Source organism: Bos grunniens, chromosome 28 (genome assembly GCF_055505025.1).
Source record: "Bos grunniens cultivar Pamir isolate PY7600 chromosome 28, Bosgru_T2T1.0, whole genome shotgun sequence".
Taxonomy (NCBI): domain Eukaryota; kingdom Metazoa; phylum Chordata; class Mammalia; order Artiodactyla; family Bovidae; genus Bos; species Bos grunniens.
This window is the reverse complement of record NC_141192.1, coordinates 40,360,908-40,376,932: the sequence shown is the minus strand read 5'-3', so window position 1 is coordinate 40,376,932 and position 16,025 is coordinate 40,360,908. Positions and strand designations below refer to the sequence as shown.

Here is a 16,025-nt window from a genome sequence, read left to right as displayed (position 1 = left end):
ATATATGCATTAGTATATGATATTTAAGCTATTTCAAATGTATCTTTGATCCCTACTGTGTACCACAGTGCAGTGTCTGCAATACAGTGGGGAAGAAAGGAATGAAAGAAAAGAAAGGAAGGAAGAGAGAGGGGAGGAGAATATATTAAATAACCAGCTCTATTTATATCAGGTGTTGAATATTCATTAGAGACAGCAATTTATTTTTTTTTTTATTTTTTTGGTTCCTACACATCAGAGGCTGATTCAAACCAGAACAATTGCCATATTATTCTGCAAACAACAGCTACTCCACTGATGGGATCCCAGTGAAAAGAAAGAAAATGAACCTGAACAAAACATAGTGTTAGCGTTCCTGAGGAGTGAGACAGCCAAACAGAAGCTCTGCTCCTTCTCGCTGGACCTCTCAGCTTGTCCTTGGTGGTTCACTCTTCACGATTTTCCTTGTTTACTCCCAGTATCCGTGAAGGTGCTAAGTGCTTCGTTTCTGCTGGCTTGCCATCCTCCCTGACGTGACTGTCCTCTGCTTGGTTTTCGGCATTCACTCTCATCACGCTGTGCGGTGTTCAGGTGCTCAGTCACGTCCAACTCTGTGCGACCCCACGGACTGCGGCCCCCCAGGCTCCTCTGTCCATGGGATTCTCCAGGCAAGAATACTGGAATGGGTTGCCATGCTCTCCTTCAGGGGATCTTCCCAACCCAGGGATCAAACCCAAGTCTCCTGCATTGCAGGTAGATTCTTTACTGTCTGAGCCACCAGGGAAGCCCAGTCTGATCATAGCCACACTTCAAAAAAAAATTATTTATTTTAATTGGAGGCTAATTACAATATTGTAGTGGTTTTTGCCATTCATCGACATGAATCAGCCACGAGCACACGTGTCCCCATCCTGAACCCCACCTCCCACATCCCTCCCCATCCCATCCCCCAGGGTCATCCCAGTGCACCAGCCCTGAGCACCCTGTCCCATGCATCAAACCTGGAACAGTGATCCGCTTCACATATGATAATATACATATTTCAATGCTACCCTCTCAAATCATCCACCCTTGCCTTCTTCCAGAGTCCAAAAGACTGTTCTTCACATCTGTGTCTCTTCTGCTGTCTCACATATAGGGTCATCATTACCATCTTTCTAAGTTCCATATATATGCGTTAGTATACTATATTGGTCTTTTTCTTTCTGACTTACTTCACTCTGTATAATAGGCTCCAGTTTCATCCACCTCATTAGAACTGACTCAAATGCATTCTTCTTAATGGCTGAGTACTATTCCATTGTGTATATGTACCACAGCTTTCTTATCCATTTGTCTGCCAATGGGCATCTAGGTTGCTTCCATGTCCTGGCTATTGTAAACAGTGCTGCGGTGAACATTGGGGTACATGTGTCTCTTTCAATTCTGGTTTCCTCGGTGTGTAATCCAGCAGTGGGATTGCTGGGTCATAATAGCTACACTTTTTAAGAGCACATAGCACAGCCAAGCAGTGTGCCAAGAGTATAGCCCAGGGCCAGGGACACCAACCATAGTCAGAGAGTTAGAAAACTGGGCCATATACACAGCTTTCCCATTGCCCCTACTGTGAGCCAGGGCTTCTGCAAAGCTCCACTTTCCCTAACCCTATACAAGGATATGGTGTCCACAAATGTACAGCAACTGGTCAAACGAGATGCTGCTGCTGCTGCTGAGTCACTTCAGTATACAAATTTTCCCCAAACCTATAAACCTATGCATGTGCAAGTGTGCACACAAACATATACAACAGTTACTCCTGAGTATATTTTTTGCAGGAAGAGAGATCCCTTCCAGGGCCCAAGAGTACACTCTTGTCAAACACTCAGAAATGAATTGTCTAAGGAGACACTTGTGCTAACAAAGCAAGAAATCTTATTGGGAAGGGGGCACTAAGGTTAAGAGCAGGAGAGTAAGGGAACCCAGGAGAACCGCTCTGCCAAGTGGCTAACATGTCAGGTTTTATGGTGATAGGATTAGTTTCCAGGTTGTCTCTGGCCAATCATTCTGACTCAAGGTCCCTCCTGGTGGCGTGAGCATCACTCGCTCAAGATGCATTCCAGCCAGGATTCTGGGAGGACATATGGACTGGCATCGCCTGTTTCCTTTTGACCTTTCCTGAATTATTCTGGTTGGTGGTGGCTTGTTAGTTCTATGTTTTTTTACCAGGACCTCCTTTTGTAAAATAACCCATGCAAGTGGTTACTGTGGTGCCTGGCCAAGGTGAGTGGTTTCAGTCAGTGGTTCCCCTAACAAGTGTGTACTAACATAATTTAAACTGGGCTTCCCAGGTGGTGCTAGTGGTAAAGAACTCGCCTGCCAAGGCAGGAGACATAAGAGACGTGGGTTTGATCCCTGAGTTGGGAAGATTCCCATGGCAACTCACTCCAGTATTCTTGCCTTGAGGTCTACAGTCCATAGGGTCACAAAGGGTCGGACACAACTGAAGCGACTTAACATACACACAATTTAAACTTGGATTACGTCCTAAGTACAAGAACACAGAACCAAGACTATGGCTACTGCAGATGTAAAAATATGAAAGTGGGGAAAAGGACACGTGAATCTGTTTTGCCAGCCTGGCATTCATCTGCCCCTGTGGAAACAGTGCCTAAGTTCTCCTTTGGGGAGAGTCCCTCCCTCAGACCTGGTCTCTGGCATTGAAAGGGGAAAATCACCACTTTCTCAAGGGGAGAACTTGAACCAAGCCTGACCAGTGAGATCACTCCATCTCCCTGGCTCAGTGACTGGCTCCAAAAATCACATGACTCAAGCTGGGTTGGTCACACAGAAACACATGGCTTTTATTTGACCTTTATCTCCTTCTAACCACCTCACTCCCTGCCACTCCAGATTGAGGACAGCCACCCACTATAGTGGTGACTGGAGCAGAGGCACAAAGGGATAGGGGACCTAAGAGGTGTCCCCTTTTGCTCTCTGCAGTTGCCTCTCACTCATCCTCCAAGTAGGCTCACAGTCACTGGACTGGGAAGGCTTTTCTCATCGTCCTGGACCCTCATCAGTGCTCACTCAGCCTCCGTTACAGCACCCTCATGATTGTGACAGCCCGAGGTCTCCGCTGCTGCTAAGTCACTTTAGTCGTGCCCAACTCTGTGCGACCCCAGAGACGGCAGCCCACCAGGCTCTCCCGTCCCTGGGATTCTCCAGGCAAGAACACTGCAGTGGGTTGCCATTTCCTTCTCCAATGCATGAGAGTGAAAAGTGAAAGTGAAGTCGCTCAGTCGTGTCCGACTCCTAGTGACCCCATGGACTGCAGCCTACCAGGCTCCTCCGCCCATGGGATTTGCCAGGCAGAGTACTGGAGGGGGTTCCCATTGCCTTCTCTGGAGGGTCTTCTCTAGCCTACCAATTAAAAATTCCTCAAAAGGCAAGAATCTAAAGGAGCTCTTCTTAATCATGTCTTTATACACCGCAGATAGCACAGAGCACATAGCATGTACATCCCTTACTGTGTGCCAGGAACTGTTTTAGGTGCTTGGATGCAGCAGTAGAGAAAACAATCTCTGGAACTGTAGAGAGTTCAGATGTATGCTTACGAACTGCTTTAATAAACAGCTGTACTGCGTTCTATCAAAAGCGAGCCTGCACCCAGGTCCTGCAGGAAGAAAGAACTGGAATCACCTGTTCCTTAGGTAATTATACCCTGGTTGGATAGTCAGCAAAAGTTAGATTCAGCACGGTAGTTTAATAATCTATTTATTTAAAAATGGGTGACTAATCATGTTTGCCTTTTTGTTCTTAATCTCTGAGATAAGGTATTTCATTGGTTGTGATTGATGTGTAATCCACAAAGGAAACTGTACAAATCAAAGACTCAGATCAATTAATTATTATAAAGTGAAGATATCCATGTGAACTGCCCAAACAAATAGATTTGATGGAAAAAGAACATCCAACTTCGGAAGAATTTTCTTTTGTTCTGAAATATCAGTCCTCTACATCTAGAGTCTGCCTAAACTGAGGTCTGCTGGTGGCTACCAGAATTACAGGCATAACTTCAAAATACAATAATCCATCTCCTGGTGAGCCTTTCAAACACAAACTGCTTCAGTGATGGAAATCCTACATAATTAGCACTTTAAAATAATTGTTTTTATAAAAAGAAGATCATACATACGACAGTGTACATATTTCTTTCTTTTGGAAACTACTCTGTGGGCTTACTTGATTATATTAGCTGTTCTTGACTCCAGTTTGCAATGGAGGTGAAAGAAATCTGGGTGGAAGGCTCTACCTTACCAGTGATGCAGCGTTATAAATGTCGCAGAAGTAATGGTGATAGATAACTGAACAAATCTGACTTTTGCTGCTGCTGCTAAGTCGCTTCAGTCAAGTCTGACTCTGTGCAACCCCATAGATGGCAGTCCACCAGGCTCCTCCGTCCCTGGGATTCTCCAGGCAAGAAAAACAGTAAGAAATGGAGGTCATCTGACTGATGAATAACCAGGCTAAGGGGAGCTCTGGGAAGTCCTGTGTGTGCCCACACAATTAAAATGAGCACTCAGTGAAACTGCTTTCCCAGACAGGATGGAGGATGATCGATCACGAGACAAACTGTACATATATTGCACTGAAAGGGCTTACAGGTAACTCTGGCTCAAGGCCACCGCCATTTCGTTTCTCAGGATCAAACACCTCAAGGGGTTAACAGATGGGAAAAAAACCACTTAATGCTTTGCACAGGAAGACCCTCCAGCTGGGTCTCGCGTTGGTTTACATTTATGAGACGGTGACAAGAGGGGGAAATTGGTCTTTTTGTGCACGGTTGAAGACGGGACTATAGAAACTGCCGGGGAGTTTCAACAATATCAAAAAGATCCAGATGCTCAGGGCTCGCCCAAGATCAATCACTCCGAATCTTGGGAGTTGGAGCCCACGCATGAAGCACTTTTTAACCAAGTAATACCACACTGCAGCGGTGGCTGACAACACTGGGTAAGTCGTTCCAATTGGAAGCAAATCCTCCTTCTTTTGGGAGGGCTTCTAGGACCCAAACTTCCTTCAGGAGGCCTCTCCCCGCAGCCTGGGGAAATTTCAGCTCCCAGGTTCGGTCCCAGAGCTTCGTAAACGGCGCTCACCTGAGCAGCACTGGCTTAGTAAAAGGCTTTTAAGCACACCTCCTCACAAACACCCTACCTAAGACCAATACGGAGGCTGCAGCACACAAACCCAGGGAAGACCATACTAACCACCCTTGCGTCTCTGAACGGTGGTCTCGGCGAGGAACAGGACTGAGAGCGGAGGGCGCAAGCGCAGACCGGCGCGGAGGGCGGAAGCGCACACCGACGCTGAGCGCAGAGGGCGCATGCGCGGCCTTACGGCTCGTTGCTTCCGGCCGGCGGAGGAGGGGACTTCGGCCCTGGGGGACGGACCCTGGGTCGCGACCTCTCCCCGGTACCCGGCTCGGCGACTTCGACCCCACCCCTACCCGGGCCGTGACCCCCACCCGAGCCTACCCGTATGGCCCGGCACGTGTTCCTGACTGGGCCCCCAGGTATTCTTGCCCGTGTCCGCACCCTCCACGAGGCCGAGGGGTGGGCGTGGGGGGCGCGTGGGGTTGCGGCAGCCGGTGCTCTCCGCCTCTGAAATTCCGGGTGTTAAATTACAGGCTTGGTGGTCAGAAGCCTGCGTTTCCTTTCCCGGAAAATGTGATTGAGTCCATAAGGTAAATGAAGTGAAGCGAACTTCAGGAGGGCGAGACCAGCTTGTGATGGGGTGGCACCTGGGCTTTCGTATTAAGGTGTTAAGTAGGATCAAAGGCAGTAGTACTACTACTCCTGGTAGCTCAGACGGTAAAGAATTCCCCTGCCATGCGGGAGACCCGGGTTCGATCCCTGGGTGGGGAAGATCCCTGGAGGAAGGCGGGGCAACCCATTCCAGTATTTTTGCCGGGAGAATCCCATGGACGGAGGAGCCTGGTGGGCTACAGTCTGTGGGGTCGCAAAGAGTTGGACAGGTCTGAGCGACTAACATTTTGAAGTTGTGATGTGCACAGGCCATATTTCAGGATCTCTGCCACCACCGAAGGTGTCTGATTTCTGTCGATAGCCACACGCGCCTGCATTTATCATGAAAGAGCGGAATTCCAGTTGCAGGATAGTGCAACCGTGTTCCCTATCCACCTTCACTGACAGCGCCCCCCACCCCAATTTCCTGCATGAGTGAGGTCGCAGGTTGAGAGCCTTGGTACCCCAACACAGGGGGGCTGGGTACTGGGCACCCCCACCCAGACCCTACCTTGGTGCCTGTCCCTTCTAATGCAAATCCCTCCAACCTTAGGCTGTGAAGGTCTCATCTTGGAAAGGAAGTAGCTTCCCTGGTGGCTCAGACGGTAAAAGCGTCTATCTGCAATGCTGGAGACCCGGGTTCGATCCCTGGGTTGGGAAGATCCCCTGGAGAAGGAAATGGCAGCCCATTCCAAGCAGTATTCTTGCCTGGAAAATTATATGGACGGCGGAGCCTGTTAGGCTACTGTCCATGGGGTCGTAAAGAGTTGGACACGACTGAGCGACTTCACTTCACTTAAGTGTGCGTTTAAATGAGACTGGTGGAACAGATAGATGCCTCTTAAGCCAAGATGCTGCACATAGATAAGGCATTACTAAAAGAAGAGACAGGAAGGTTGTGGCAGCATCAGATTAAGACAGCATTATATAGATTAATGGAGAACAGCAACAAAAAAAGATGGGTTTTGAGTACAGAAAGTGATTCTTTAGCTTCTTTGCAGTTTCAGATTAGCTGTGCATTCAGATAATCAACCATTGTAACCCCAGCCCTGAAATTCTCTTTCACTTTTTTTTAATAAGCATCTTTAGCTTTTAGGACCAAAGGCTAACTTAATGTTGCAGATTCTGGAGTTTTATATTTATAGGGCAATGGGGGAGTGATGAGGAGGAAGGTGTTTTGAGAAATTTCTAATATCCAGAGGTACTCCTTAATATTGTAAAAGAATGTCTTCTAAAAGTTGATTTGTCATCCTTTATTTGAAACTTTATTTGAAGGTTTTCTCAGCAGCCTGGCCCCAAGACATCTATGTGTTTCATAACAGAGGTGGCTTATTTTTATGATTGTACTTGCCTGAGTCCTGGAGGTGGGTAAGGACAGAGGCCAGCCAGGCCAATACTGATTCTTCTTTCTATTTCCTTCTTTATAAAAGCTTTATATGTATACACATGATTGAAAGACTCAGTGCTACAGTGTAGCTTTCTTAAGCCTGGCCTTAAACCCACTAACTTTCTCTTCCTCCCAGTTTTCCCAAAGCAGTTATACTATAATTTTAATTAGCTCATTGGTCAGTGTTGATGGTATTTTGACTATAAAAGTAAACCACAGAAGAGCCATGGAGCCAAGAGTATAATGTATTTTCCCTTTATGCACAACATTCCCCGCCCCACCCCCCCCTTCCCCCCCCCCCCCCCCCCCCCCCCCCCCCCGGCAACTCTTCGGAGTTTTCTAATGTTTTTTCATTGACTTAGTATCTTTCTATCACTAACCCAATCCCAAACTCTGCCTGCTGTCTGAATCTCTACACGTTCAGACATCAAGTATCTTCTCAAAGATACTCATATACACTCTCAGGGCCCCACTCATGTGTCCTTCACACTTAGCAATTTTTCCCCAACTTCCAGCTGTACAGCCTGTGACCTATCCTCGAGGGCTTTCTCTGACCCCTGCCTGCACCTCTGCCTGCACATGGGGCAGGCTTGAAGGGCCAGGGAGTTCCTGCCCCCTGAAGCAGCCTTGACTCTTGACAGTTGGAAGTTGGTGGGTAAACTCCTTCCTCACTCATCACACAAGAGAACTCTGAATCTAAAGCTGTCTCCTAGGGTTTCTCAGTGGGATTAGACTACCCACTGATAATTTGTTTGATAATGCAGTCACCTCCCCACCAGTGTGTTGTCTTCAGGGGTTGCTTCCCAAATTAAACAGCCTGCACGTGAGTCTTTATTTCACGGTCCACTTTATAGGAGAACCAGAACCAAAATAATTCTGGGGCTTTCCAACCTGTTCTTTGTGAATGTGGTGTGGGCCTTTGATTTTGGGGTTTCCTTCCTACAGGTCACTTCTTAGCCAGTGTAGCTAGCACTAGGGTAGTTAAATTAACAGAGATGAAAAATTAGCTGAAAAATGTCTAGAGCTGAAGAAGAAAAAAGAGACTAGAGCTAAATGCCTCCTCTTGGTTTAAATCTTCTCCCTAACAGATCAGACCCACGATATTCCCTTTTATTACAGCTGTTCCATTTTGTCCTTTGCATAATGTAAATAGCTTTGCTTTTTTCTTAAATTAAGAGTAATATTTACTGTAAGACCAAAAAAAGAAAAAAATCTAGAAAGTTATAAAGAAGAAATTGAAAGTCCCTTGGATTTACAATACAGAAACAAATACTATAAATCTTTCTGTTCTTCTCGACATTTTCTTCTGGAGACACCTACATACTTCACTTTTTTTTTTTATTGAGATATAGTTGATTTACAGTATTCTGTAAGTTTCATGTGTATAACAGTGATTCACAGTTTTTCAAGATTCCATTTATAGGTACTGTAAAATGTTGGCTGTGTTTCCCTGTGCTGTACAATATATCCTTGTAGCTCATTTGTTTTATATGTAGTAGTTTGTGCCTCTTAATCTCCCCGTCCTACCCCTTCCCTCTCCCCACTGGTAACCACTAGTTTGTTCTCTCTGTCTGTGAGTCTGTTTTTTTTAATTATATAAAACTAGTTTGTTCTATTTTTTAGATTCCATATGTAAGTGATACCACACAGTATTTGTCTTTCTCTGCCTGAATTATTTCACTAATCATAATACCCTCCAGGCCCATCCATGATGTTGCAAATGGCAAAATTTCATTCTTTTTTTTACAATTGAAAAGTATTTCATTGTATTGTATACCATATCTTTGTCCATTCATCTGTTGGAAACTTAGGTTGCTCCCATATCTTGTAAATAATTCTGTTATGAACATTTGGGGGTACATTTATCTTTTCAAAATAGTGTTTTTATTTTCTTTGGATATATACCCAGGAGTGGAATTTCTGGATCATATGATAGTTCTGTTTTTCGTTTTTTGAGGAGCCTCTATACTGTTTTCCATAGTGGCTGCACCGGTTTACATATAACAGCATACGAGGTTCCCTCTTCTCCACATCTTTGCCCGCGTTTGTTATTTGTGGTCTTTCCAAAAAAAAAAAGTAATGGAATACTACTGTGTATTCCTGCTGTTTCTTAACGTGCTTTTTCTCCATATATTATTTTCATATGTTGCGGTCTGTTTTCCATGCTAAGCAGTAAGCTCTTTCCATATGTAAACAGTGTTCTCTAATGGTTGCATGAGATTCCTGTGGGTTTATGTCATTATACACGCGATACCATAATTTAACAATCCGTTATGAATCAACATTAAGTTGTTTCAGAGAAGTCCCAAATTACACATCAACAGAGGCCACTTGCCTGTGTTAAGCGGATTCTTCCGCGACTTCTCTAAAGCAGCAGTTACTGAGGGACAGAGGTGGGGTTACATTCTCCTAGTGCCATGAGCGTGGGCTGCTGTTCATGTTTCAAAAGGCCGGACACCATTGTTTGTTAGTGTGAAATTTGGAGGAAGAATGAACTAAATGAGAATAGCATCATATTTTATTTCAAGTAAAAAGCTAATCTTAGGAAACCCTGATGACTCTGCATGGGCAGCCATAGGAATATTATGACTTGCAACCCTGTCGTGTCTCATGATAGCTGTGTTGCAGGCTTGGTTTCCCATTTGGGGGTAATTATGATGCCACTGACTTATCTATATGAGAACAAGGTTCATATGAAATAAACAAAGCCATGGTGGCAGATGAAGGCCCCTGTTAACCTGTATGGTCTCTCTCAGTTGTCTAACCATGAATAAGTTGCCTGTCCTCTCTGTGCTTCAGTCTCTTCTTCTGTAAAATAGGGACAAGGGTGGCAACTGCTTCAGAGGGTGATTGTAAAGAATTAAGCAAGAATATGCTTGTGAGGCGTGTGACACCAGGGCCTGGCTCCACTGTCAGGGAGTAGTAGTGTTAAATAGTATTTAACTTGTAAGCACCCAAGGGTTAATCAGAGTAGTCCATGGGCCAGGCTGGGAGGAAAGGAAGGGGTCCTGGTGGGGAGGATGAGTGGGTGGAGGTGCATAGGTTATAATTTGGGAAGAGGTTGGGGGCAAGTCAAAGGAATACTTGGGAATACTCTAGGAGGTGATGGAGATCAAAGCAGTCAATCCTAAAGGAAATCAGTCCTGAATATTCATTGGAAGGACTGATGCTGAAGCTGAAACTCCAATACTTTGGCTACCTGATCCAAAGAACTAACTCATGGGAAAAGACCCTGATGCTGGAAAAGATTGAAGGTGGAGGAGAAGGGGATGACAGAGGATGAGACGGTTGGATGGCATCATCAACTTGATGGACATGAATTTGAGCAAGCTCCGGGAGTTGGTGATGGACAGGAAAGCCTGGCGTGCTACAGTCCATGGGGTCACAAAGAGTTGGACACGACTGAGCAACTGAACTAAACTGAACTGAACTGAGGAGGTGATGGAAGGCATGGCCAACCTGATGGGATTGCTCCTCTGGAGAAAGTTGAAATATTGCCATTTCTAGTAGTGTTGGAGGTATCTAATAGTCCCATTTTGGGGAGCCATACATTGTAAATACGAGGAGAAACGAAGGGATGTTCCCACTGTTAAATGTAGGTTCAGAGTGTCTTGAAATCCTAACTTAAAGCATCCAGCCTTTGCCTGAGGCTTGGCCAGCTTTACTTTCTAGATGCAAAAGTTTGCTCCCTCAAGAAGAGTAAACCTAGGAGAAAACAAAAGCTTGTCTTGTAGGATGCAAATTGCACTTGAAATTATCATCAGAAAGCCACTCAGTTGGTTCTCCGATTATGTATGTGACAAAACTAATAATGTTTCAGAATTTAAAAATAAACTTCAGTGTACCATTCACATTTTTATTATGCTTGTTTTCTACTTGAAATTAAAAAGTTTTAACACCTGGAGCAATCAAAGTTAAGTGAAGTTAATATTCATAAAAGCTGTTTGAAGCCCATTTCTCTCCTGGTTGTTATGCTCCAACAAGGCAGTGGTTCCTGATAGGCTTTTTTTTTTTTTTCCTCTAGGAGTTGGAAAAACAACACTGATCCAGAAAGCCACTGAAGTTTTAAAGTCCTCTGGCATGCCTGTCGATGGGTTTTATACAGAAGAAGTCAGACAGGGAGGAAGAAGAATAGGGTTTGATGTTGTCACGTTGTCTGGCATCCGAGGACCTTTATCCAGAATTGGGTACTGCAGCTTCATTTCTGAAGTGTTTTTTCTTTTCTTTTTTTTTTTGACCATGCCTCACGGCATGCAGGGTCTTAGTTCCCCGACTAAGAGATCAAACCTACGCCCCCTGCATTGGAAGCGCAGAATCTTAACCACTGGACCACCAAGGGAGTCCCTCTGGTGTTTTATTCTCCTGGGGCCCAGGGCTGAGCCAGGTGGTCCCTTCTATCTTTTGAGCCTTTATGGCTTTCTTGGCATCAAAGAAAACAGAGGTTGAAGTCATCATATGAAAACCAAAGTTGAAAATACCATATTTCAGGGCAAACTTATTCCACTGAATAGTAAGCTCTTCTCACTTGGTACCTTGTGGCCCTGTTCCTATCACTCTTCTAAGACAGGTGATACACCAGCTCTTGGAGGTAACTGCCAGGCTGTGGGTAGTGGTGTGTGCACCAGCGTTAGCCCTGTTCTCAGGAGAGAATGAGGAATCAGATCAGCTTTGCTCACTGCCACTCTCTGTGTAGGTGATTTTTAAGGATGGTTTAGCACATGGAGAAGGCCAGAGGCTCAGTGGAGCAGCTAAAAATCAGAAGTCAGTACAGGGGTCTCTCAACAAGGAATGCACTATCCTTATCTTTCAGGTCAGAGCCTCTGCCTGGAAAGCGTGAGTGCCGTGTAGGGCAGTACGTGGTGGATCTGACGTCCTTTGAGCAGCTGGCGCTCCCGGTCTTGAGGAATGTGAGTGTGTCTTTCTGCTTCTGAAGCCCCGCTGTTCTTAGTACCTTGTGGGAATTGCTAGCCCCGGGAACAGAGCGGCTTTTGCTCTACAGAGACGTCAGTTTTGTGCTTTACAGCTTAAAAGTCTTCAAGTGATTGAGCTTATGTAATTTACTGTCACTCTGAACTACAAGTAAATTCTTTGTCACAGAAATTCAGTACATGTAAAAGACTTTATCCTGGGTGGGCTTTGATGCCGATCTTCCACAGACCCCAAAGATAAGTCTTTCCTCTGATCTTCCCCTTGTTTATATTTTAACCCTGTCTTCACACCACAACAAATAAATGTTTAGGATAGGAATGTAAAATGTCATTGTATAAACATAATGGTAAGAACTTAATACATTACATCACTGTATTGCTGCTGCTACTGCTAAGTCACTTCAGTCGGTTTTACTCTGTGCGACCCCATAGACGGCAGCCCACCAGGCTCCCCCGTCCCTGGGATTCTCCAGGCAAGAACACTGGAGTGAGTTGCCATTTCCTTCTCCAATGCATGAAAGTGAAAAGTGAAAGTGAAGTCGCTCAGTCGTGTCCGACTCTTAGCAACCCCATGGACTGCAGCCTACCAGGCTCCTCCATCCATGGGATTTTCCAGGCAAGAGTACTGGAGTGGGGTGCTATTGCCTTCTCCAACATCACTGTATTACCTGTTATTAAAAAAAAACACACACACACACAAAACAGCATTATTGAGGTTGGGCTTCCCAGGTGGCTCAGCAGTAAAAAGTCTGCCTGCCAAAGGAGGAGACGTAGGAGACACAGGTTCAATCCCTGTGTCGGGAAGATCTCTTGAAGCAGGAAATGGCCACCCGCTCTAGTATTCGTGCCTGGAGAATCCCTTGGACTGAGGATCCTGGTGGGCTATAGTCCACAGGGTTCACAAAGAATTGGACATGACTGAGCAACTGAGCACATTTTGAGATATAATTCACATACTGCACAATTCACCCATTTGAAATATACAGTTCAGTTTTTTTCTCATTTACTTACAGGATTGTGCAACCAACTATCATAGCCCAATTTTTGAACATTTTTGTCATCCCCAAAAGAAGCCCCATTCCCATAAGCAATCTCCATTCCTATGTCTCTGCTGTTCTTTGCAACCACTATCCTACTTTTTTGTCTGCAGATTTGGCTATTCTGAATATTTTCTGAGAAGGAAATAATATAGTATGTGGTCTTTTGTGACTAGCTTATTTTATTTAGCATAATACAGGGTTTATCCATATCACAGCGTATATCAGTACTTTGTTCCTTTTATGGTGATATGATATTGCATTGTATAGATACACCACAGATAATTAATTCTTCAGCTAATGGCGATATAATATTGCACTGTATAGATACACCACAGATAATTTATTCTTCAGCTAATAAGCATTTGGATGTGTTTCTACTTTTTGCTATTATGAATGATGCCGCTCTGAACATTTATGTACAAGTTTTAGTGTAGAGATCTGTTTTAGTTCTCTTGGGTATATACCTACAAGTGGAAACGCTGGGTCATGAGGTAATAATTATATATATAACTTTTTGAGAAATCACTAGTGTTTTCCAAACCAGTGCTGCTGTTTCACATTCCCACCTGCAACGAATGGGGGTTTCATTTTCTCTATAGCCTTGCTAATTACTGTCTCTTTCTAATTATGTACAGTCTCGTAGGTGTGATGTGGTATCGCATTGTGGTTTTGATATGCACTTCCCTGTTGATCTCTGATGTTGAGCATCTTTTCACGTACTTATTGGCCATTTGTATATTTTCTTTGGAGAAATGTCTTTTTCTTTAGCCCATTTTTTAATTGCTTCAGTTGTCCTTTTATTACTGAGTTGTAAGATTTCCGTGTGAGTCCTGGATACCAGTCTGTTTTCAGATAACTGATTTGCTGGTATGTGGTTGACTGTGCCTTCCACATCTGTGGTTGTGAAGACAAACTGCCCTGCCATTTCATATGAGGGATCTGAGCATCCTTGGATTTGGTGTGTGTGGGAGGGCCCTGCGACTGGTCTCCCTTGGATACCAAGGGACGCCTGTATTTACTCTGTAGTTGTCTTTACTTTCTAGATGTGATGACACAAATGTTTTTTTTTGAAAAGTCTGGTTCGTCTATTTTTCTTATGCTGTTTGTGCTGTGGCGTTTTACCAAAGAAGGCTTTGCCTGATGCTGTTTGATGGAGATTTATTTCCATCTGTTCTTCCAAGAACTTTATAGCTTTACTAATGCATTTAGGTCTGTGGTCTGCTTTGAATTGGTTTTTGTGTATGGCGTAAGGTATGGATTAACATTCTTTTGCATGTAAATATCCAGTTGTTTGAGAACTGTTTGTTGAAAAGACTCTTTCTCCATTTAATTATATTGACACTCTTTTACAAATCAGTTCAATTCTGTTTTCAATTCTCTTCAGTTTATCCTCATGTCAGTTCCATCTGTTCTTATATCAGAATGACAGTGTTTGATGACTGAAGCTGGGATGTTGATAGAGGTTGTGTTGAACATGTAAATCAGTTTGGGGAGTATTGCCATCTTGGTGGTGGTGCTTTAGTCACTAAGCCGTGTCTGATTCTTGCGATCCCAAGGACTGTACCCTGCCAGGCTCCTCTGTCTGTAGGATTCTCCAGACAAGAAGACTGGAGTGGGTATTTCCTTCTCCAGGGGATCTTCCCAACCCTGGGTCTCCTGCACTGCACGCAGATTCTTTACCAATTGAGCTATGAGGGAAGCCCCATTGCCATCTTAACAATATTGAATCTTTTGACCCATGAACTTGACTTATCTTTATATTTTCTTAGACTGTCTTTGATTTTGTTCAGTCACATTGTTCTAAGGTTTCCAGCATACAAGTCTTATACTTCTTTTTAAAAAATTTATACCTTTTTGTGAAAGTTTGCCAATTTTATTTTTAGAATGTTCATTACTAATGTATCCTGCAACCTAGGCAGACTCATAGTTCTAATAGTTCTTCAGTGAATTTCTCAGAATTTTCTATTTACAAAATGATATCATCTGCAAATGGGGAAAATTTTACTTCTTCCTATTTGCTTTGGTTGCCTTCTATTTTTTCTTTCCTAATTGCTTCATCCAGGAGCCCAATTCCGTGAGTTTGTGAAGAATTGGTATTAATTTTTCTTGGAATGTTTGCTGGAATTGACCAGTGAAGCCATGTGGGCCTAGGTTTTTCTTTATGGGAAGCTTTCTAATTATGAATTCAATTTCTTTACTTGTTATGCATCTGCTGGTTTTTTTATTTCATGCTGAATTAGTTCTGGTAATTGTGTGTCTGTTAGTAATTTATTTGTCCATGTCGTTAGATAGAAAGTTACTTAATTTGGCATACAGTTGTTCATATATTCACCTATAATCCTTTTTACTTTGCAAAATCTGTTATATTTTCCCTTCTTTCATGCATTTTAACTGTTGTCTCTTTTTGGACAAAACTAAAGGTTTGTCAGTTTAGTTGATCTTTTCAAAGAACCAACTTTTGGCTTTGTAGGTTGTGTATTACTTGTTTTTTGCATTCATTCATCAAACATTTATCAGATTCTTGATATACAGTCATGAGCAAAACGTGTTTTCTACTCTCTCAAAACTCTCATTCTAGTGGGAAATGTAGATATTAAGCAAATAAATGGATAATTGTCATAAATGCTGCCAAGAAAAAGGAGTGCCGTGAGAGAGATGAGAGGAGCTGACTTTAGATCTGGTGACCAGGAAAGAGCTCTGGGGTGGCGGCATTTGGATGAAATGAAAAGGTGAGAAGGGCACCAACACTTCTGGCCCCAGAAGTGTTCTGGGGTGTTTTGTGGAGGTCTGGGGAGAATGTTGTGGGTGACAGGAGCAGAGACGCCGAGGCCTCGGGGCCCTGGGCAGGAGCAGGTGGGGAAGGAGGGACGCTTGCTGAGGTGGGTGGAGTCACGCCATGCAAGGTTTT

The 16,025-nt window shown here is 44.0% G+C and overlaps 1 protein-coding gene and 1 long non-coding RNA gene across 4 annotated transcripts in view; one reads left to right on the top strand and one right to left on the bottom strand.

Moving 5' to 3' along the window:
* Positions 1-2,794: 2,794 nt before the first annotated feature.
* Positions 2,795-5,309, bottom strand: LOC147343186 (uncharacterized). Its single transcript, XR_015156553.1, has 2 exons — positions 5,226-5,309; positions 2,795-4,428 (listed from the first exon to the last, which is right to left on the bottom strand). It is a non-coding gene; the product is annotated as an uncharacterized LOC147343186 (long non-coding RNA).
* A 54-nt stretch (positions 5,310-5,363) lies between these two features.
* Positions 5,364-16,025, top strand: part of NTPCR (nucleoside-triphosphatase, cancer-related) — a 38,650-nt gene continuing 27,988 nt past the window's right edge. For 2 of the 3 annotated variants that reach the window (XM_086381082.1, XM_086381080.1), the window contains exons 1-3: positions 5,364-5,530; positions 11,174-11,336; positions 11,960-12,056. In XM_086381082.1, the coding sequence (XP_086237208.1) occupies positions 5,497-5,530; positions 11,174-11,336; positions 11,960-12,056 (294 nt within the window). In that variant the 5' untranslated portion in view covers positions 5,364-5,496. Of the gene's footprint in view, positions 5,531-5,644; positions 5,702-11,173; positions 11,337-11,959; positions 12,057-16,025 lie in introns of all 3 variants that reach the window. The other variant, XM_086381081.1, reaches the window with a different exon arrangement.